Consider the following 24,261-nt stretch of genomic DNA (forward strand, 5'->3'; position numbering starts at 1 on the left):
CACCGGTAAAGCGGTGGTCGGGGCACTCTTTTTATATCTGCCGTGACACATTAAATACCAATTATTTTCAAATTTTGGCTCAGCTCAGGCAGAAGGGTTAAAATTGCTCAGGAACTTAGGGCTCAAAGGGTTAACACAGGTGATTCTTGATGTGGGAAGCTTCAGTACATATCCCAGCCAGTGGAAACACCTTTTCAGATGATGGTTGACACAAAGGGCAGATTTGACGTTAGTCCAACGACACAGCACCATATCAGGTCTGCCGGCTGAATAAAATTCTCCACCCTGTTAAACACAAAACTGTCACACAAAAAAACCTGTAAAACACAGTTCATGACACATTATCGTAAACATTAAGCTGTTTCAGGAAAATAAGACCAGGTTATGCTGAAGATGTCAACCCTTCAGCTAAAATCAACCCCAGATAGCCAATGGGATCTCTCTCATTTGAAAAATAATGCCATTTGATGCATAGTAACTAACAGCCAATCTCACACACTTCTGTCCATGACCCTCACAGACAAATCACAAAAACGATTCTGGACTCAAGAGTTCAGCTGTCAGGCTGTCCCGTTTGTGTGCGGAGACAGCCAGCAGTTTAGGAACAGGTTCCCACAGAACCTGTGTTTGCTGTGGTCAGTGTTGGTGTTCCCTGTGTGTGGCTCTGTGCTGGGTGAGGAGGGACCTGGCAGACTGCAGCATGGGTCTTTCAGTGAGGAACACGGCCACCAGCACCACCGTCAGACAGACCGCGCTGACAGCAATGTGAGTCACGTTGTTGACCACGCCCCCCTGGGTCACCAGGTGATGCTGGAACAACACATCTCTGTAACAACACACATCGTCATCGACTCTGTAACACACACGGTCATAAGACTAACAACAAACATAATCACTGACTCTGTAACAACACACTGTCATCGTCACTGACTCTGTAACAACACACATCATCATCATTGACTTTCACATATCATCACTGACTAACAACCCATCATCATCTGGTCAGTGTCTACACTGTGGGAATGGTCACACACTGTACATGATATGCCTCACTGAACAAGTCTCTCTGGGTCATTTCTATCAGTAGTATTTCCACTTGCTTTCTTGCGGTATGAAACAGAGAGATGTAGCTAGATGCAGAAAGAAGATGCTGAAAGATAGGAAGAACTTCAAGAAGCTTGGTTTGTAAGAAAGAAACAGGGAAGAAGCCTGAGCACAAGTAAAATGTGTCACTGTGTTGGTCCACACACAAAGTTCTGCAATATGTACAACAGTCATGAACCTTCCACAGTCCCCCATGAAGAAACCATGAGCAAAGCAGGAGATAGGACAGAGAGCAACCAGAAGCTCACAGAGATGTCACAAGGCCGATGGGTGAACAACACTGAACCAGACACTCAGACAGGCAGTGACGACGAGGGACTGACCCACACTGGCCGTCACAGCCGTGGAGGGGAACAACACATTACAACACTGAACCACTCAGTACCTCAGACAGGGCAGTGACAACGAGCGACACACCCACACTGGCCGTCACAGCCGTGGAGGGGAACAACACAACAACACAACACTGAACCACTCAGTGCCTCAGACAGGGCGGTGACCATGAGAGACACACCCAGACTGGCCGTGGAGGGGAACAACACACTACAACACTGAACCAGACACTCAGTACCTCAGACAGGGCAGTGATGATGAGGGACACACCCAGACTGGCCGTCACAGCCGTGGAGGGGAACAACACAACACAACAACACACTACAACACTGAACCACTCAGTACCTCAGACAGGGCAGTGACCATGAGGGACACACCCAGACTGGCCGTCACAGCCGTGGAGGGGAACAACACAACACGACACAACAACACACTACAACACTGAACCAGACACTCAGTACCTCAGACAGGGCGGTGACGAGGGACACACCCAGACTGGCCGTCACAGCCATGAAGGGGAACAATACAGCACAACACACTACAACACTGAACCACTCAGTACCTCGGACAGGGCAGTGAACATGAGGGACACACCCAGACTGGCCGTCACAGCCGTGGTGGAGAACAACACAACACCACAACACTGAACCACTCAGTACCTCAGACAGGGCGGTGACCATGAGGGACTGGCCGTCACAGCCGTGGAGGGGAACAACAAAACAACACAATAACACAACACAACACCACACCACAACACTGAACCACTCAGTACCTCAGACAGGGCGGTGACGATGAGGGACACACCCAGACTGGCCGTCACAGCCGTGGAGGGGAACAACACAACACAACAACATACTACAACACTGAACCACTCAGTACCTCAGACAGGGCAGTGACCATGAGGGACACACCCAGACTGGCCGTCACAGCCGTGGAAGGGAGAACACCTGACAGAGGTCTGGACTCCGTGCCCTCAAAGTATCGCCTGATGAACAGCAGGCTGAAAGGGTGCACACATTGGTTATTTTCTCTGTGTGTGTGTGTGTGTGTGTCTTTTTTCTCTTTTTAATACTGTATGCATTACTGCTGATAAAATCAAGTGACTGTGACACACACACATGCTCACACACATACAACAACATGCACACATACACACACATGCGCACACACACATACAGCCACGTGCACACTTTCCCACATGCGCACACATACACACGCGCGCACACACATGCATACACGCCCACACTCACACAGATGCCCACACACACACACATGCATACACACACACAAACACACACCCCACACACACACACACACACCCACACACACACAAACACCCAGCCAGAGGCCTGACCTGTGAGTGATGCGCATGGCCATGTTGAGGCAGTTGGCCAGGATGAAGCCCACACTGCCCACATTCAGCGTCAGGACCCAGGCTGTCGTCAGGAACAGCACTGAGAACCCCAGCATCTTGCGGTTGTACCTGCAATACACGTTCCTGGATCAGAGCTCTGTTTCTGGTTCTGAGAACCCCAGCATCTTGCAGTTGTACCTGCAATACACGTCCCTAGATCAGAGCTCTGTTCCTGGTTCTGAAAACCCCAGCATCTTGGGGTTGCACCTGCAATACGCGTCCTGGATCAGTGCTCTGTTCCTGGTTCTGAGAACCCCAACATCTTGTGGTTGCACCTGCAATACGCGTCCTGGATCAGTGCTCTGTTCCTGGTTCTGAGAACCCCAACATCTTGTGGTTGCACCTGCAATACACGTCCTGGATCAATGCTCCGTTCCAAGTTCTGAGAACCCCAGCATCTTGCAGTTGTACCTGCAATACACGTCCTGGATCAGTGTTCTGTTCCTGTCCCTGATCAGTGCTCTGTTCCTGGTTCTGAGAACCCCAGCATCTTGCAGTTGTACCTGCAATACACGTCCTGGATCAGTGTTCTGTTCCTGTCCCTGGATCAATGCTCTGTTCCTGTCCCTGATCAGTGCTCTGTTCCCGATTCTGAGAACCCCAACATCTTGTGGTTGCACCTGCAATACGCGTCCTGGATCAGTGCTCTGTTCCTGTCCCTGGATCAATGCTCTGTTCCTGGTTCTGAGAACCCCAGCATCTTGTGGCTGTACCTGCAATACACGTCCCTGGATCAATGCTCTGTTCCTGGTTCTCAAGGAAGGTGGAAGAATGGCTAAGACGCTCAGCTGCCAATACAGAGAGTCTGTGGGTTCGAATCCCACTCTCACCCCTTCTCCCAAGTGTGACTGATAAATCAAACTGAGCGTCTAGTCATTCGGATGAGACGATAAACCGAGGTCCCGTGTGCAGCACACACTTGGCGCACTGACAAAAAAAACCCATGGCAATGAGAGTGTTGTCCTCTGGCAAATTTATGTAAAAAGAAATCCACTCTTACAGGTACACAAATATATATGCTCCTGTTCCTTGAGAAAGCTCTGAAAGTCCGTCGTTTGTATCTGTTGGATTGATAGTTTAAGTACGTCATCAATACTTACAGAGTGTGTGTGTGCGTGCGTGTATGTGCGCGAGTGCATAGGTGTGTGTGTATTTAAATGTGCATGTATGTATGTGCATAGCTGTGTATATGTGTACATGTACACGAGTTTGGATAACTGTGCACATGTTCAAATTATGTAATATGGTTTTTGATCATAACTCGCGTGACCTTGCAGGGAATCATTCATCTGATGTGACTATGAATTTGTAACCACCCTCAATGACATGGGCCAGTGGCCTATTCATTAAACCGTTCAGTGTTCAAATATATAAGCATGCACTGAAGGCCCAACAAGTGCGTTGGGTCATGCTGCTGTCAGACATCTGCCTAGAAGATGTGGTGTAGCGTAAAAGGATTTATCCAAAGACAGTGACGCCTCCTTGAGAATGTGAAAGTGAAACTGGAAAACTCAAGGATGGTGCAATAGCCAAGTGGTTGAAGCATTGGACTTTCAATCTGAGGCTCTAGGGTTCAAATCTGGGTAACAGTACCTGATGGGTAAAGGGTGGAGAGTTTTCTGATCTCCCAGGTCAAGATATGTGTAGACCTGCTGGTGCCTGAGCCCGCCTCATGTGTATATGCAGGCAGAAGATTAAATATGCATGTTAAAGACCTGTAATCCATATCAGCATTCAGAGGGTTATGGAAACAAGACATACCCAGCATGCACGCCCCTGAAAGTGGAGTATGGCTGCCTACATGGTGGGGTAAATAAACAAAATGGTCATACATGCAAAATGTTACATGTCTGTGTATGTGCATATGCCTGAAATCTGACTGAATGACACAGGAATCGAATGATGAGTGCTGTAAGTATCCACATGAAATCAAGGAGGCATCACTGCATTCAGACAAACCCATATACGCTACGCAACATCTGCTAGGCAGGTACCTGAGCATCAGCATAACCCAAAGCACCAGTCAAAACTCTTTCACCCTATCCCTCCTCCACCACCTCACTGCTACCTTCACCCAATCATCTCTTCTGGCTAGTCCCTCTTTATCCAGCTGTGTGTGTGTGTGAATCTGTGTGTGTGTGCGTGAATCTGTGTGAGAGTGTGTGTGTGTGAGAGTGTGTGTGTGTGTGTTCATGAATCTGTGTGTGTGTGTGTGTGAATCTGTGTGTGAGAGTGTGTGTGTGAATCTGTGTGTGTGTGTGAGTGTGAGTGTGTGTGTGTGTGAGAGAGAATTTCTGTGTGTGTGTGCGTGTGTGCGCGTGTGTGTGTGCGCGTGTGTGTGTGAATCTGTGTGTGTGTGTGTGTGTATGTGTGTGCGTGTGCATGCAAGGTTTTTTTGGGTTTTTTTTTGTGTGTGTGTGTGTGTGTGTGTGTGTGTGTATGCTTGTGTCTATATGTTTGTGTGGAATGTGTATGCCTGTGTCTGTGCATGTGCGCACATGTGCATGCATGAGTGTGTCCCCTTTGCTTCCCTCACAATGTCTGCCCCCACCCCCACCCCCACGCCCCTCCCCATCAGTGTGATCAATGCCCAGTGCCAACAGCGAGGGACGAGGAAACACACCTGTCCACCTGGTCCTTACTCATGGTGGCAAACACAAAGCCCTCCGTGATGCCGTTCACAGCCAGCAGCAACACGTACACACAGTACCACCTCAGCAGAGTTGGCCCTGCACGCAGCACAAAGCACACACTGCTGTCAGTGTGCTGATCGTTGGGTTTGCTTCTGTCATGTGCCTGTGGGTGTGTGTGGCTTGTTTCTGTCATGTGCCTGTGTGTGTGTGGCTTGTTTCTGTCATGTGCCTGTGTGTGTATGTGGCTTGTTTCTATCATGTGTGTGTGGCTCGTTTCTGTCATGTGCCTGTGTGTGTGTGTGGCTTGTTTCTGTCATGTGCCTGTGTGTGTGTGGCTTGTTTCTGTCATGTGTGTGTGTGTGTGTGTGTGTGTGTGTGGCTTGTTTCTGTCATGTGTGTGTGTGTGTGGCTTGTTTCTGTCATGTGTGTGTGTGTGTGTGTGTGTGTGTGTGGCTTGTTTCTGTCGTGTGTGTGTGTGTGTGGCTTGTTTCTATCATGTGTGTGTGTGTGTGGCTTGTTTCTGTCGTGTGTGTGTGTGTGTGTGTGTGTGTGTGTGTGTGTGTGTGTGTGTGTGTGTGTGTGTGTGTGTGTGTGTGGCTTGTTTCTGTCATGTGTGTGTGTGGATTGTTTCTGTTGTGTGTGTGTGTGTGTGTGTGTGTGTGTGTGTGTGTGTGTGTGTGTGTGTGTGTGTGGCTTGTTTCTGTCATGTGTGTGTGTGGATTGTTTCTGCCGTGTGTGTGTGTGTGCGTGTGTGTGTGTGTGCGTGCGTGTGCGTGTGTGTATGTGTGTGTGTGTGTGTGTGTGTGTGCTTTCTGTCCTGTGCCTGTGAGTGTGTTTTTACTGTGCAATTTATCAGCTTAATATACTACTATAAAAAAAAACAACATTTTCATTTAGTGTTATCACTTTCCATTTTTAATGTTATTTTTCTAACATATCTGCTAAATTATAAATCATTTAAATTAAAAACAAGTATCCAAAGAGAAAAAGACAACAATAACTTAAATACAGTCCACAAGTATTATCACTGTTCCCTTTTTTATGCTGATTTTTTAATATATTTGTGATTGATTTACATTATAAACAAACTACATACTGCGTAACTTCTCTGAAATAAATGACAACAATAAATACAATCCACAAGAATTAATTTTGAAAAATAACACAAAAACAATGAAACATATCCAAATATATACATCAACACATATATCAACCAGCACACAAACAAAATGCCAGCTTTCTCTCTCTCTCTCTCTCTCTCTCGCTCGCACGCACGCACGCACGCACGCACGCACGCACGCACACACACACACACACAACTCACCTGAGCCGACACTGAGTCGGTCCCCTCCATAGATGAGGAGAGCGAGGTAAGAATTGGCGTAGCCGAAGACGATGACGGTACAGCCGATGAAGGTGACAATCTTCAGCAGAATGTTCAGCACTCTGCCACTGAAGGCCACAGATTGCTGCACACACCCACCACGCTCACTGTCACATTCCCCGTGTCACACACCTCAAGTTAAAAAAATCTTAAAGGTCTCGATAGCCGAGTGGTTAAAGTGATGGACTTTCAATCTGACAGTCCCGGGTTTGAATCTCGGTAACGGCGCCTGGTGGGTAAAGGGTGGGGATTTTTCCGATCTCCCAGGTCAACATATCTGCAGACCTGCTAGTGCCTGAACCCTCTCCGTATGTATAAGCAAGCAGAAGATCAAATATGTGCATTAAAAATCCTGTAATCCATGTCAGCATTCAGTGGGTTATGGAAACAAGAACATACCCAGCATGCACACCCACTAAAACGGAGTATGGCTGCCTACATGGCGGGGTAAATAAACAAAACAGTCATACACATAAAATGTTACATGTCTGAGTGTGTATGTGTGTATGACTGAACCTGATTGAATGACACAGGAAATGAACGATGAAATCTCAGTGGCAGCCGTCAGTCGGCTCTACCCAGGTAGGCAGCCTGTTGTGCAAATGACTCCGTGTTTGTAAAGTGCTTAGAGCTTGGTCTCCGACCGAGGATAGGCGCAATATAGGTATCCATATAATTCATCACCTTTCACGGTCATGGTGACAGGAAAATTTTCTAACTAAAATTACGTTTAAATAACATACTTACCGTGACCCAACTAGTGCAGACTCCGGCAGGGGTCTGACATTCCTGTCCTGTGCAAACTACTATCCGCCTATGCGGAGAAAAAGAAAGCAACTACGGCCGATAACCTCCCGGAAGTAGGTAACCTCCCCTTTGTCCCAGTAGCTAGCACCCTCTTTTTCCGGCAGCCATCTCGACACCTGTTCCTGTGCACTGCATACGGCTAAGTTTTTGTTCGTATTTTCTACCTGTCTATCAATTCTTTGGTGTCCAGCATGGGAAGGCAGGGCCCAATCCTCCCCGTCAGCAATTCTAACCTTCCCCGACCAAAGTCAGTCGCCAATCACAGCTGGACGGAGTGAGGAAAAACAGAGTAAAAAGACACAACACCACGCTGAAACGGGGCCTCGAACCCTGATCACCGGTGAACACTGACACCTAACTCATTCTGCCTCCTTCTTCTTCTGCGTTCACTCGTATGCACACGAGTGGGCTTTTACATGTATGACCGTTTTTACCCCGCCATGTAGGCAGCCATACTCCGTTTTCGGGGGTGTGCATGCTGGGTATGTTCTTGTTTCCATAACCCACCGAACGCTGACATGGATTACAGGATCTTTAACGTCCGTATTTGATCTTATGCTTACATATACACACGAAGGGGGTTCAGGCACTAGCAGGTCTGCACATATGTTGACCTGGGAGATCGTAAAAATATCCACCCTTTACCCACTAGGCGCCGTCACCGTGATTCGAACCCGGGACCCTCAGACTGACAGTCCAACGCTTTAACCACTCAGCTATTGCGCCCGTCACTCATTCTGCCACACCGCCTCCTTCACAGACTGTAGGGTGATGCTGCTTTTCCTCAAGTTCAACCCCATGTGCCTTGTAATACGGTGTGCCTGATGTATGATTATACCTGTCAAAACTTGTCAGGAATTCAAATCATACGGAGGTTGAACTCTGAACTCTGAACCCTGAAGTATGACATTCATGACTCTGATCCCCAGTCTCAGTGTGCACATGGTGGATACAGAGTGGAGATGGTGGATACAGAGTGGACATGGTGGATACAGAGTGGACATGGTGGAGATGGTGGATACAGAGTGGACATGGTGGAGATGGTGGATACAGAGTGGAGATGGTGGAGATGGTGGATACAGAGTGGACATAGTGGAGATGGTGGATACAGAGTGGAGATGGTGGATACAGAGTGGAGATGGTGGAGATGGTGGATACAGAGTGGAGATGGTGGAGATGGTGGATACAGAGTGGACATAGTGGAGATGGTGGATACAGAGTGGAGATGGTGGATACAGAGTGGAGATGGTGGAGATGGTGGATACAGAGTGGACATGGTGGAGATGGTGGATACAGAGTGGACATGGTGGAGATGGTGGATACAGAGTGGAGATGGTGGAGATGGTGGATACAGAGTGGACATAGTGGAGATGGTGGATACAGAGTGGACATGGTGGAGATGGTGGATACAGAGTGGAGATGGTGGATACAGAGTGGAGATGGTGGAGATGGTGGATACAGAGTGGAGATGGTGGATACAGAGTGGAGATGGTGGATACAGAGTGGACATGGTGGAGATGGTGGATACAGAGTGGACATGGTGGATACAGAGTGGACATGGTGGAGATGGTGGATACAGAGTGGACATGGTGGAGATGGTGGATACAGAGTGGACATGGTGGAGATGGTGGATACAGAGTGGAGATGGTGGAGATGGTGGATACAGAGTGGACATAGTGGAGATGGTGGATACAGAGTGGACATGGTGGATACAGAGTGGAGATAGTGGACATGGTGGATACAGAGTGGACATAGTGGAGATGGTGGATACAGAGTGGACATGGTGGACATGGTGGATACAGAGTGGAGATGGTAGAGATGGTGGATACAGAGTGGACATGGTGGAGATGGTGGATACAGAGTGGACATGGTGGAGATGGTGGATACAGAGTGGAGATGGTGGATACAGAGTGGAGATGGTGGATACAGAGTGGAGATGGTGGAGATGGTGGATACAGAGTGGACATGGTGGAGATGGTGGATACAGAGTGGAGATGGTGGATACAGAGTGGAGATGGTGGAGATGGTGGATACAGAGTGGAGATGGTGGATACAGAGTGGAGATGGTGGATACAGAGTGGAGATGGTGGATACAGAGTGGAGATGGTGGATTCAGAGTGGACATTTTTTTTTTTTTTATCTCCCAGGTCAGACCTACCACTGCCTTGAAATCCCCTCATGCGTGTAAGTATGCAGAACATCAAATATGAACGGCTAATTTTTTTTTTTGTAATTCATGTCAGCATTTGGTGGATTATGGAAACAGGAAAATACCTAGCATGCATCAGCCATGACAGATACATCAGCAAGTTGATGTTGTTGATGCTGGCCATGGAGTTCAAAGAAGAAGAAGAAGAAGAAGAGAGTGAGTCAGAATAAAACCAGCCGACAAAGATCTTGTTCTGTGTACAACCACACAATAGGAAAGGTACTCAGCGAGTCAATGTGGAGCAAGACAAATTACTCAACACTGAGTAAGCAGTCCATGTTATTAAATCAAGAAAACAAAGCCACAGACACACAACCACAGTCACCACACACACACACACACACACACACACACACACACTCACACACACACACACACTCACTCACACACTCTCACACACACACACACACACACACACACACACACACACACATACACACACACACACTCACTCACTCACTCACTAACACTATCTCCTCCTCTCTCTCATCGAAGAACCAACCTCAGCTTGTTCCTTGGCGGGTTTCCCTCGGGACAAGCTCTGTGAAAAAAAGATGTATCCATTTTCCTCGATTGGCAAGAAGATGAAACGCGCCACCATGGACCCCAGATTGTTGATAACATCGTACACACCTGCCCACAAAGCAGTTATCTTTTTTTTATATACATATGCACACACATGCATGCACATACATGCAAACACACACACACACACACACACTATGCCTATGTCTCCCCTTTTAATGTTTTATTTTTTCCAATGCTCTGTATCTTTCCCCACCACACACACACACATGCGCACACACACACACACCATTCTTTACCCTCTGCCCAATACCGTTCCCATCACCACGCCCCGCCCTCCACCCCCAACCCCCCCTTTTTTTCATTCATCTAATATCACTTAAAGTGGAAGACGTTAAACTGAAGACTACTACTACTACTACCACACACACACACAGACACACACACAGATGGACGAACAGATGGAACAAAGACACACATGGAGACACAGAGAGACACAGAGACAAGCTCACTCGCATTCACAAACACATACATACATGCACACAATCTGTCCTCACAAAATAATAATAATAATAATAATGGTATTTATATAGCGCTGAATCTTGTGCAGAGACAAATCAAAGTGCTTAAGCACCAGTCAAACTAAAGACAAGGAGGGCAGGCAAGGGAGGCTATTTCGGGAAGAGGTGGGTTTAAGGCCAGACTTGAAAGAGCTGAGAGTGGAGTCTTGAAGCGAAAGAGGAAGTTCATTCCAATCGCAAGGTCCAGAGACAGAGAAAGAACGGCGGCCAACAGTCGAGTGTTTGAATATGGGTATGCGTAAACAGAGTGGATCCGAAGCCGATCATAGTGAGCGAGATGGAGTGTAGAGGTGAATACATTTATAACATAGAGTGCTGATCTTGTGCTTTATTCGGTGTGAGACAGGAAGCCAGTGGAGATGTTGCAAAAGAGGAGTGATATGCTCAGATCTTTTCTTTCTGAGGACGTGTCGGGCAGCAGAGTTTTGTATGCAAATGCACATCAAAGTGAATCAATAACAACTGGTAAAACTACTGCCTTTTATCTTTTCTTTTAGGTGTATGCAAAGCAAAAAAGTGAACTCCAGAACCAGTTGCAGAGACATCATAAAGTGTAAGACAATAAGCACTGACTTCACTCATAACCTGTGACAGCCGTGCAGCAAAACTAAGAACTTACTGCGCAGAATGAAACATCACCTATTGGACATATAAATACAAGTATACTCAAGTTCATTTATTTTTCTCAATATCTGTTAGAAGCAAAGGAGTCATGCTTACTGGCTGAGGCTGTCTTTTTTTGTTGTTTATTTTTTCTTTTCTGTTGTTGTTCGAAAGCACATTCTGCTTACCCACCATTGCATTTATGTCATAAGTGGCTATAGCAACGTATTCTACAGATACCATCTGCTTCATTCTCAGCCCTTTGACTTGTCCCCCTTCAATTCAAACACTGCTCTCAACATTTTTTTCCCCCCTCTTTCTGATGAGGTCATCTTCATCTGGACTTTTATGTTGTTTTTCCTATCTTCAACACTGATGGACAGGAGAGGATGAGACCACTGTAAGAACTACTTCTTCTTCTTCTGCGTTCGTGGGCTGCAACTCCCACGTTCACTCGTATGTACACGAGTGGGCTTTTACGTGTATGACCGTTTTTACTCCGCCATGTAGGCAGCCATACTCTGTTTTCGGGAGTCACTGTAAGAACAACTTAGCACACTGTTCTCATTGTCACAAGGAGCCATGAGATCAGTTCTTATGCAGATAGTACAGAGCGTTTATGTGCATGGTTTGACTGGACCATACAAAAGACACGTTTTCTGTACTTCGCTTTCTCTACAGTAGATTCTTGTTTGCTTTTCCGTTGTTATTTTTTTCTTCTTTGCTTTTATTTTCATTTATTACATGACAGACACGTCTGTTACACTGCTAATTATAATAATAATAACAATAAGAAGAAGAATGGTGATGATAATAGTAACAATGATAAGAATGATAATAATAATAATAACCATAATAACACACACACACAAAGACAGCCTGGGAGGAGACAGATCTATCAATTAAAATATTGTTTGAACAAACAAAATTTAAAGATTATACTTGAAAGATGCAACAGCCGCACAGTGTATGTCTGATATTCTGCGGAAGAGATTTCCAGACCCCCGGCACACCCCCTAACAGCCACGGTCCTCCTCTTACCTGCCCCACTTACCCTGGTCGGCAAAACTGAGCACGTTGAGGAACGTCATCACGTAGCGTTCCCCTGAAACACACCACTGTGCACTGCACATAAACCCACTCTTATATACTTGTGTGTGTGTGTGTGTGTGTGTGTGTGTGTGTGTGTGTGTACATGATTGAAGCCTGACCGAATGACACAGGAAACAAATGATGAGCACCTTAAGATAACTGTCAATCAGCCCTATCTACCCTGGTAGGCAGCCTGTTGCACAAATGACTGTGTTTGTTAAGTGCTTAGAGGTTGGTCTCTGAATGAAAAAAAGCACTATGTTAGTATCAATAATAATAATAATAGCATGTCCACAGCAGAAAAGATGAACAAAGGAAAGGGAGGTAATGATAGGCCTCTTTATATCATCTCTTTTTGTTTGTTTTTTAATATATAGTCTTTTATTGTTTTTTTCTATCTGTCTTATCATTTACTTTTTATCTATCTATCCTGTCTATTTGTCATGGTATCTATTACTTTATAAAGGTGATGTTTAATTAAGCTAACGCACTATGCCTGCCACAATGCGACCCCCAGCCCCATCTGACAAGGGCAGAGGGCCTGGTCCATGAACTGAAACATTTGTCATTGTCTTTATTACATCTATTATTTACCTTTATATAATAATAATAACATTAATAATAACAATAATAATAAATGTATTCATATTGTGCCTCATCAAATAATTTTGCTCTAAGCGCTTTACAATAACAATAGTTCCTTTTTTTTTAAAAAAAAAAAAAAAAAACCGTTCCAAAGTCTCATGGTAGAATTCTATGGTCGCACTCTTTACAAAAAGCAACATCACACATACGCAAGTTCACTGCACATATCAATGTAAACAGCTATAAATTCAGTGGTCATATTCCTTGGGAGAAAAGAGCATGAGTGGGATTTGAACCCACACCCTCACAGACACTGGCTTGGCAGATGCGCCTGGTGGGTAAAGGGTGGAGATTTTTACGATCTCCCAGGTCAACATATGTGCAGACCTGCCAGTGCCTGAACCCCCTTCGTGTGTATGCGCAAGCATAAGATCAAATATGCACGTTAAAGATCCTATAATCCATGTCAGCGTTCGGTGGGTTATGGAAACAAGAACATACCCAGCAAGCACACCCCCGAAAACGGAGTATGGCTGCCTACATGGCGGGGTAAAAACAGTCATACACGTAAAAGCCCACTCGTGTATATACGAGTGAACGTGGGAGTTGAAGCCCACAAACGCAGAAGAAGAAGTTTTTCAGTTTTCAGTAGCTCAAGGAGGCGTCACTGCGTTCGGACAAATCCATATATGCTACACCACATCTGCCAAGCAGATGCCCGACCAGCAGCGTAACCCAACGCGCTTAGTCAGGCCTAAGAAGAAGTAGTAGTATTGGCAGATAAGTGTCTTAACCATTCTACCACCTTCCTCCTTAACATGTTGACCGGACAATGAAGTCATGAGACAGCCCCAGCCCCAGCCCTTACCTTCCGTGAGGAGCTGTTTGAGGAGGGACTGTTTGAAGAAGCTCCACGTCAGGTGCACCAGGTGAGCATCAAAGAAACTCTGTGGACCAAAACCATGCACAGGTGTTATTCTCTTACACACACACACACACGTAAACACGAATGCAAGCATGCACTCACACACGCACGCACACACACACACATGCACTCACACACACATGCACACACATGCACTCACACACACACTCACACACACATGCACACACACACACATGCACGCACACAGAGACACACACACACACACAAAGTTCAATGACGAACTGAAAACTGACAGGGATACTCGGGAAGTCAGTGTGCAGAGTTTTTGTTGTTGGTCCTTCAGATTTGAAGATGACCACAACTTCAGTGTCAGATGAACTATCAGTGACTGTGGGTCTAGAGGTGACTGATGAGGCCAATCCGGGCCCCGGAAAACTCGTCCACATGTGGGTAGGCGCTTGTGCCTTGCACATGGCATGTTTCCTCCCAGCTTCAGCAGTGTATCTGTTTTCTGCTGTGTACGCTCCTTGAATGATCTGGCTTCACCAGGTTGGGCGGCTGGGAGCAAGCGATTTCCAGCTACAGGGATTGATGCTGAGGCCTTTGATGTACAGGGAAGTGCACACAACAAAGAGACAACACAATCCATACCTCCCCGGGAACGCCCCTGGGCAAAAAGTCAGCCGTAGATGCACAAGGGGAAAAGAGACAACAAAATACCCACCTCCCCAGGAATGACCCTGGGCAAAAAGTCCGCCATGGACACACAAGGGAAAAAGAGACACAATGACACACCTACCTCCCTAGGAATGACCCTGGGCAAAAAGTCAGCCATACATGCACAAGGGGAAAAGACAACAAAATACCCACTTCCCCAGGAATGACCCTGGGCAAAAATTCAGCCATGGACCCACATGGGGAAAAGAGACACAATGAAACACCTACCTCCCCAGGAATGACCCTGGGCAAAAAGTCAGCCATAGAGGCACAAGGGGAAAAGAGACACAACAAAACACCTACCTCCCCAGGAATGGCCCTGGGCAAAAAGTCAGCCATAGATGCACAAGGGGAAAAGAGACACAACAAAACACCTACCTCCCCAGGAATGGCCCTGGGCAAAAAGTCCACCATGGCCCCACACGGAAAAAAGAGACACAATGAAACACCTACCTCCCCAGGAATGACCCTGGGCAAAAAGTCCCCCATAGAGGCACAAGGAAAAAAGAGACACAACAAAACACCTACCTCCCCAGGAATGGCCCTGGGCAAAGTCAGCCACAGAGGCACAAGGAAGAAAGAGACGCAACAAAACACCTACCTCACCAGGAATGGCCCTGGGAAAAAGAGACACAATGAAACACCAACCTCCCCAGGAATGACCAAAGGCAAAAAGTCCCCCACAGAGGCACATGGGGAAAAGAGACACAACAAAACACCCACCTCCCCAGGAATGACCCTGGGCAAAAAGTCAGCCATTGACCCACAAGGGAAAAAGAGACAATGAAACACCTACCTCCCCAGGAATGATCCTGGGCAAAAAGTCGGCCATGGACATACAATGGAAAAAGAGACACAACAAAATACCCACCACCCCAGGAACGACCCTGGGCAAAAAGTCGGCCATGGACATACAATGGAAAAAGAGACACAACAAAATACCCACCTCCCCAGGAACGACCCTGGGCAAAAAGTCAGCCATGGACACACAAGGGAAAGCACTGTGGTCATCCTCTTTCTTGAGGCGACTGGCGGTGTAGTGAGCGAAGTATCCATAGTACAGGGCCACATAGCTGACACTGGACAGGACCTGGGCCAGGGAGAAGCTGTACACGCCCCAGTCAGGGAACGTCAGAACCAGCACCAGGGATACCACGCACTTCACTGCCTGCGACATGCCTAGCGCCAACACCTGTCAACACACACACATCATTATGTATAGGCGCGCACACACACACACACACATCTGTATATGCATACACACACCACCCAAATACATAAACGCACACACACACACACACACACACGCACACACACGCACATACACACATACACAAGCACGCACACACACTTACATACACACACTCACACACACACAAACACACACACACATGCATAATTACACACACACACACATAACGTCCAAATGAGAGAAAGAGGCTACACATGCAATTGACCAAAATGTGACATTTCATGCATATGTTGTTGAATCTGCAGACATCACAAATGATTTGTTATCTTTCAGGTTTTGAAAGGTTTATAGTATGGTTCGTTCTTTCTCACCTTTAACATTCTGTAAACAGATTTTCATACACTGTCTAGAAATTTTGGATTTTTCACTGTTTATGATTGATTTTTTTTCCTTCAAAGCTTTGTTACATAGTCCAAGTGGGTTGTTGTTAAAACTTACTTTCTTTTTTTTCCTTTTTTTTAATTTTTTTAAATATTTTTTTAACAACAACAACGCGCTTTAGAGTTGGAAAATTTTTTTTGTTTTTTGTTATTGTTTTTAGCCAGCTGTTACGTTAACATTGTGAATAGTCTCGTTTTTATCCCTTTCCCACGTCCTCTCTTTGTTTCTTTTCTTTTTTCCCCCCAAGTCTAATATCACTGAATGTGGCCAGACATTGAAGGAAACTGAGCAAAGTCAGCGCCCAGCAGCATGACGACGCCCACCTTGAGTCGGATGAAGAAGAAGGCCTGTCCCGTCACGTACAGCGGCTCAGCCAGCACCTCCACCCACCCAGACACCGCGAAGGCCACCACCCCCACCCCGTAGTCACCCACCACCCCCGCCTCGGGCCTCTCCAGCAGGTACAGCCACACTGCACTCAGTGCCACACTGATCACCACTCCCAGGGGGGCCCTGCAAGGGACGTGTCATGTTATCACCACAAAATAAAGACAGTTGTCTTTTTTTGACTCACTTGTGTAAACAAAGTGAGTCTATGTTTTAACCTGGTGTTCGGTTGTCTGTGTGTGTGTGTGTGTGTCTGTGTGTCCGTGGTAAACTTTAACATTGACATTTTCTCAGCAAATATGTCAGTTGACACCAAATTAGGCATAAAAATAGAAAAAAATTCAGTTCTTTCCAGTCATCTTGTTTAAAGCAATATTGCACCTCTGGGATGGGCACAAAAAAATAAAAAATGAAGCCTAATTATATGCAAACTGCATTTACTGTTATATTTATATTTTTTGTATTCTCTAAACTTGGCACTTTGATCTGATATTCTGATCCAACAACAAGAGCAGTCATTATTATCATTTTTTGTTCAAACAGGAATTTCGTTTGCTAAGCATGGAAGTTTTATTTATTTTGCAAACGTTTTGGTGCAGATAGTAAAAAAGGGAAATTACTCTGTAATTAAAGCTAGGGGACTTAATTCGCTTTAAACTGATCTTTCTCATCTTAAACATTACATTTTGAAATTATACACAATACATAAAAAGCTTGGGGTTTTTTTTTTCAGTGTATCACAAGTGAGTCTTGAAGGCCTTGCCTCTCTTGTTTCTTTTTGCTACCCTATCATCTGTACTGATCCAGTGGCACTACACCCACACCAGCCCCAGTCCCCACTACACAGCTACATCTGCTTCATCCATCACAATCCCAGCGTCGGCAGTCCACAGGAAAGTATCAATGTTAGCTTGTCAGGAGGCCACACACCAGAAGAGACCCTGTACTGTAGCTGAGTCACTTTGGTGGTGATCAGCAGTGTCTGTTCTCATTTAAAGCACTTAGAACACCACCAAAGGCTCATGCGTGCTTTGGTACTTCCCATATTTTTGTACACTTGCAAGACATGGATTCTCACAGCAGGACTGCCAAGCTGTAGAAATGAGATGCTCTTGAAAGATCTTGGGCCATCTTCTATCTCGAACACATCACCAACAAACAAGTTCGCCAGACCACACGACGACCTACTGACCACCGTGAAGAAATGGAAACTGAAATGGTATGGTCACACCACAAGATCAAACGGCCTTGTCAAAGTCATCCTCCAAGTAACGGTAGAGGGGAAAGAGAAGAAGAAGAGGCAGACAAAGGAAGAAATGGTCTGACATCACTGAAGAGTGGACAGGGCTGACATTGGCTGAGACATAGTCACTCACAACATGATCGTCCAGAATGGAGAAGGGCAGTGTCAGCATCGCGGTGCCCCGACGGTTCCCCATGGAGCTAAGGGACCAAGGCAAGGCAAGAACACCACCTACTAAGCCCACTACAGATGACTTTTGTGGCTTTGTCATGGAGCCAGACTGGGTGAGCGTCCCCCCCCCACCCCTCCACCCAGGCATACCATTTGGTATGGCCACATAAGATCCAGGGGGCCTGCTAAAACAATGTATGATGCTGTCGGTGCTGTGTCAAATGAGGTAAATGTTTCTTTGCTGGGGAAAAAGCTGTCACTTTTTTAAATTTCCCCCCTAATTCTTTATAACTGCATGATTTATCTTTCAAATACTTAAAGATCCCTGAAGACTGGAGAGGATTTGGCCCCACCTTATGTCACAGTGGACATGAATTCACTGCCTTCCTATGCCGAACCCTGGACACAGTGGACATGAATTCACTGCCTTCCTGTGCAGAACCCTGGACACAGTGGACACGAATTCACTGCCTTCCTATGCCGAACCCTGGACACAGTGGAGTTGAATTCACTGCCTTCCTATGATGAACCCTGGACACAGACATGGCTACGCAGACAACGTTAGACCGATGTGGTGTCGTCTTCCTGGACCATGGCCGGGGGAAGACGGTGCTGGGCCCTCAGCCTCAAAGGGGCCCATCCACTGCTGACCTCAACACCAAGCTCTGGGGGACAGCAGCCGATCTTCACCGGACGTCCGAGTTTGTGGCATCCCTCGGACTTCGACCCTGATTGCGTAGCTGTCGAACGCAAAAGAAAGAAAGACAGACTGCCTTCCTATGCCAAACCCTAGACACAGTGGACATGAATTCACTGCCTTCCTATGCCGAACCCTAGTTACAGTGGATATCAATTCACTGCCTTCCTATGCCGAACCCTAGACACAGTGGACATGAATTCACTGCCTTCCTATGCCGAACCCTAGACACAGTGGATATCAATTCACTGCCTTCCTATGCCGAACCCTAGACACAGTGGACATGAATTCACTGCCTTCCTATGCCGAACCCTAGACACAGTGGACATTAATTCATTGCCTTCCTATGCCGAACCCTGGACACAGTGGGATATGAATTCACTGCCTTCCTATGCCGAACCCTAGACACAGTGGACATGAATTCACTGCCCTGGTGGTAGTAATGGCTGCGAGACATTCAACACACACACACACACACACACACACACACACACACATACACACACACACAAACAAAACAAAAAAAACCCAACCAAGTCTCAGTCTAATATTCCTTGATACCTGACCACACTGTATGTCCCTCTACGCCATCCTTTCCTTCACTGAACAGGACATGACGGAAAGCCAGCAGAGAAAGCAGGGGTCAGTCGACCAGAGAACTCACGTGCACCAGATCAGGTTGATGACCCTCCTCCAGTCCTGACCGTCTCGCCGACTCAGACACGCTCGCTCAAAGGCCTCCTTGGTCAGAAACAGAATGGTGGAGTACAGCAGAGTTAACCTGGAAACAGAAAAAAACACCATGTCCAAAGTGATAGTGATTACTACCGTAAAGGTCACTTTAAAAAAGAAAATAAACTGCAAAACCATGTCAAAAGTGATAGTGATTACTACTGTAAAGGCCACTTTCAAAAAGATAATAAACAGCACAAAAAATCAAATCACCTTGCTCAAAGTGACATTTATTATTACCGTAAAGGCCACTTTAAAAACAAAGTGGTGTACAGAGATTTGACAGAAAAAAACAAGAAGCTATTGTTTCAAACATACAGCAACATTGACACATAATTCAGAGTTCAGATTCTGGTAATCAGCCTCAATTTGACGGGCACAACAACCAAGTGGTAAGAGCACTGCATTTTTAAGGGTCAGTGTTTTAAGGGCTATAGAAAACAAACTCAGCATGCACGCCCTTGAAAATGGAGTACAGCTGCCTTCACAGTGGAGTAAAAATGGTCCAGCAAATAAAAGCCCACCCCTTGTTACAAATGAACGTGGGAGTTTTGCACCCAGGAACGCAGAGAATAAAAGAACACTGTCAGATAGATCAGTTTTAAACGTTTGACTTACCACGCCCCTTTCCTTTAGAGCTGACTGTTTTCTACTCACCTTGCAAGGCTCCGGAAAAATGATGAAGTCAGGTGAGAAAGCTACTGACCTGCAGGAAAGCTTTCCCCCGACACCTCTTCATTGCGCTTGTCTGTACACGGCATACTAAGGAAATACTTACACATTCACACTTATCTTGTTGCATTACCTGACATTGAGCACACCCAGCAAGTCCCGTGAAATGTAGCGCAGAACAACAGCATTGGAAACGAAAGTCATCAGTCTGATCGTCACCTGCAACACAGCACACCCTGACTGTCGGAACATTGTCTATGGATGACAGGTATGCAGCACTGACTGTCGGAACACTGTCTATGGATGACAGTATGCAGCACTGACTGTCGGAACACTGTCTATGGATGACAGTATACAGCACTGACTGTCGGAACACTGTCTATGGATGACAGTATACAGCACTGACTGTCGGAACACTGTCTATGGATGACAGTATGCAGCACTGACTGTCGGAACATTGTCTATGGATGACAGTATGCAGCACTGACTGTAGGAACATTGTCTATGGATGACAGTATGCAGCACTGACTGTCGGAACATTGTCTATGGATGACAGTATGCAGCACTGACTGCTGGAACATTGTCTATGGATGACAGTATGCAGCACTGACTGCTGGAACATTGTCTATGGATGACAGTATGCAGAACTGACTGTCGGAACATTGTCTATGGATGACAGTATGCAGCACTGACTGTCGGAACATTGTCTATGGATGACAGTATGCAGCACTTACGGTCAGAACATTGTCTATGGATGACAGTATACAGCACTGACTGTCGGAACACTGTCTATGGATGACAGTATACAGCACTGACTGTCGGAACATTGTCTATGGATGACAGTATACAGCACTGACTGTCGGAACATTGTCTATGGATGACAGTATACAGCACTGACTGTCGGAACATTGTCTACGGATGACAGTATGCAGCACTGACTGCTGGAACATTGTCTATGGATGACAGTATGCAGCACTGACTGTCGGAACATTGTCTATGGATGACAGTATACAGCACTGACTGTCAGAACATTGTCTATGGATGACAGTATACAGCACTGACTGTCGGAACACTGTCTATGGATGACAGTATACAGCACTGACTGTCGGAACATTGTCTATGGATGACAGTATACAGCACTGAGACACCATGGCAAACATTACATCATCACAGTCAGCTGTTACTATAAATGCAACTTTTAGCAATGTCAGAGGTTACTTTTAGTGTAAGTGTGAGCCATGTCAGTGGTTATGGTAAGTGTAAGTGTGAGCCATGCCAGTGGTTATGGTAAGTGTAAGTGTGAGCCATGTCAGTGGTTATGGTAAGTGTGAGCCATGTCAGTGGTTATGGTAAGTGTAAGTGTGAGCCATGTCAGTGGTTATGGTAAGTGTAAGTGTGAGCCATGTCAGTGGTTATGGTAAGTGTAAGTGTGAGCCATGTCAGTGGTTATGGTAAGTGTAAGTGTGAGCCATGTCAGTGGTTATGTAAGTGTAAGTCATGTCAGTGGTTATGGTAAATGTAAGTGTGAGCCATGTCAGTGGTTATGGTAAGTGTAAGTGTGAGCCATGTCAGTGGTTATGGTAAGTGTAAGTGTGAGTCATGTCAGTGGTTATGGTAAGTGTAAGTGTGAGCCATGTTAGCTGTTAGTGTTACTGAAAGTGCAACTGTATACAACGTCAGCTGATATGGTAAGTGTAACTGTAAGCAATGTCAACTGTTATCTTAAGTGAAACTGTAATTGTAAGCATAACCCAGGACAACTGTTACTGTTAGTGTAACTGGAACTAGAGTAACTGTTATCTTAAGTGTCAGTGGTTATGGTAAGTGTAAGTGTGAGCCATGTCAGTGGTTATGTAAGTGTAAGTGTGAGCCATGTCAGCTGTAACTGAGAGTGCGACTGTCAGCTGTTAGTGTTACTGAAAGTGTAACTGTATACAACGTCAGCTGATATGGTAAGTGTAACTGTAAGCAATATCAACTGTTATCTTAAGTGAAACTGTAATTGTAAGCGTAACCCAGGACAACTGTTACTGTTAATGTAACTGGAACTAGAGTAAGCCATGCAAGTGGTTACTAAAGTATAACTGTAAACAACTGCTGTTCCTGTAAGTGTTAACCATAATTAACAGCTGTTGTAAAGAGGAGAAATATACATCACCATTTCCACTGAACTTTTTGTAACTGTAAGCCATGTCAGCTGCTGCTGTAAATGTAACTGTAAACAAAAACTGTTCCTTTAAAGGTAAGCTGTAAGCAATTATATATAGAAACAATAAAAACAACAAAACATGACCACTGACCTGCAACACCATGTTGTACCCAGTGGCTCTGGCCGTACTGGCCAGAATAGTGGATGCTTCCATAGTTCTGCTTTGTTCCGGTTGGCAAATTTCCCCCTCAAGACAGAATGAGTTGTGTTCACAACAAGGCGTGGATGTTCACTCCGTCAGTCACACAGAGGAGTGGAGGGGAAGAAATCTGGATATAGCCATTCTGGTCTGCACATCCTGAAGGTTGCATAAATAAATACATTATACATTTGCTTCAGTGTGTGTGTGTGTGTGTGTGCGTGTGTGTGTTGTGTGTTTGTGTGTGTTTTAAACAAGATTAAAATAGACCATACACAGTATACATTATCTCTTTCTGTCCCACACACAAACACACCTAATAAGTAATATCATATGCTACACCCATTGAAAATAACTTATGATGTTACAACAATGTTGGTAATATTTCCTGAACAGGCAGACTAAAATGGTGTGGGTGGGGCTGAGGGTGTAAGAGAGAGAGCGAGAGAGACGGACAGACACAGAGACAAAGATTGAGAGACAGAGAGAGTCAGTGAGACACAGACGGACAGACAGACACATACAGAGACAAAGAGAACAGAGAGAGGCGGAGAAAGGCAGAGAGAGTTTTCTGTAAAACTTCAACAACCGTGCAGATAATGCTCACAACACAAGCGCAGTCGGATTGCATCAGTGCAATGGTGACTTAAAATGAGTGACCAGATGTCGTCAAATAACAAGTGTCTGTTGAAACAACTACACCACTGCAACAAAACAGGCGACCAATGGAATGATGATTACCAAAGTGCAAATAATTGTACAAACCCGCAAGTCTCTGTTCATTGACTATCCTGCGTCCATACCTCTCCCAGTTTGTGTTGAGTGAGTTGTGTCGGCATGACAAGGGGTGAGAAGTCAGATTCAAGCAGCGGAAGTTTAAGAGTTATCTTTCCTTGGAATAAGAAAGTGGTTGGGTGGTAAAATAGTGCAGACACGGAATTTCTCTCATTCGATGATGACATTGATTACACACACACACACACACACACACACACATACACACACATGCACGCACACACATATACACACACGAGTAAACTCGTGTGAATGAGTGTCACGGCACACTTGCACGTATGATGGGTTGAGAGAGGGAGAATGAATGAGTGAAAAGTCCATCGGGTAAGCGCATGTAGGGGAGGCTATCGAGAAAATCTCTTTGTCATAGTCATCACCATGTTTGCTCCCTTAGCTAAAAGCAAAACAAAACAAATTTACTCCGCGTTCTCTGAATCTCTCTCTCTCTCTCTTTTTCACACACACACACACACACACACACGCACACGTAACATACACACGCGCGCGCAAATACTTGTTTGTTGTTTTTTCTTTCCATGCGCCCGTGCCTTTTTTTCTCCTTGGAATATTTGTTTCTCCATCAAACTTTTTGTTGTTGTTGTTTTTAGTTCAGTGTTGTTTTATACAAAAGTTTGCCACAGACAACATTTTTGTTCCCGAGGGTTTCTTTTGATTAAGTGCGCCAAGTGTCGGCATGCTTCATATGCCGG

The 24,261-nt window shown here is 45.7% G+C and overlaps 1 protein-coding gene across 3 annotated transcripts; it reads right to left on the reverse strand.

The window, feature by feature from the left end:
* Position 1: 1 nt before the first annotated feature.
* Positions 2 to 23,618, reverse strand: LOC143284886 (man(5)GlcNAc(2)-PP-dolichol translocation protein RFT1-like). 3 transcript variants are annotated; one of them, XM_076592003.1, is made up of 14 exons: positions 23,560 to 23,618; positions 22,709 to 22,915; positions 20,542 to 20,627; positions 19,669 to 19,785; positions 16,830 to 17,019; positions 15,820 to 16,065; positions 14,139 to 14,217; positions 12,648 to 12,698; positions 10,387 to 10,517; positions 6,809 to 6,953; positions 5,475 to 5,580; positions 2,792 to 2,920; positions 2,317 to 2,437; positions 2 to 810 (listed from the first exon to the last, which is right to left on the reverse strand). In XM_076592003.1, the coding sequence occupies exons 2-14, from the start codon at positions 22,769 to 22,771 to the stop codon at positions 637 to 639; spliced, it is 1,638 nt and encodes a 545-aa protein (XP_076448118.1). In that variant the 5' UTR covers positions 22,772 to 22,915; positions 23,560 to 23,618; the 3' UTR covers positions 2 to 636. The 3 variants fall into 3 exon arrangements, with proteins under 3 accessions (XP_076448118.1, XP_076448117.1, XP_076448119.1); XM_076592002.1 differs by having other exon boundaries at positions 23,522 to 23,617; XM_076592004.1 differs by having other exon boundaries at positions 22,709 to 22,886; positions 23,522 to 23,607.
* Between the last annotated feature and the right edge of the window lie 643 nt (positions 23,619 to 24,261).

This window comes from Babylonia areolata, chromosome 8 (genome assembly GCF_041734735.1).
Source record: "Babylonia areolata isolate BAREFJ2019XMU chromosome 8, ASM4173473v1, whole genome shotgun sequence".
In the NCBI taxonomy this organism is placed as follows: Eukaryota; Metazoa; Mollusca; class Gastropoda; order Neogastropoda; family Buccinidae; genus Babylonia; species Babylonia areolata.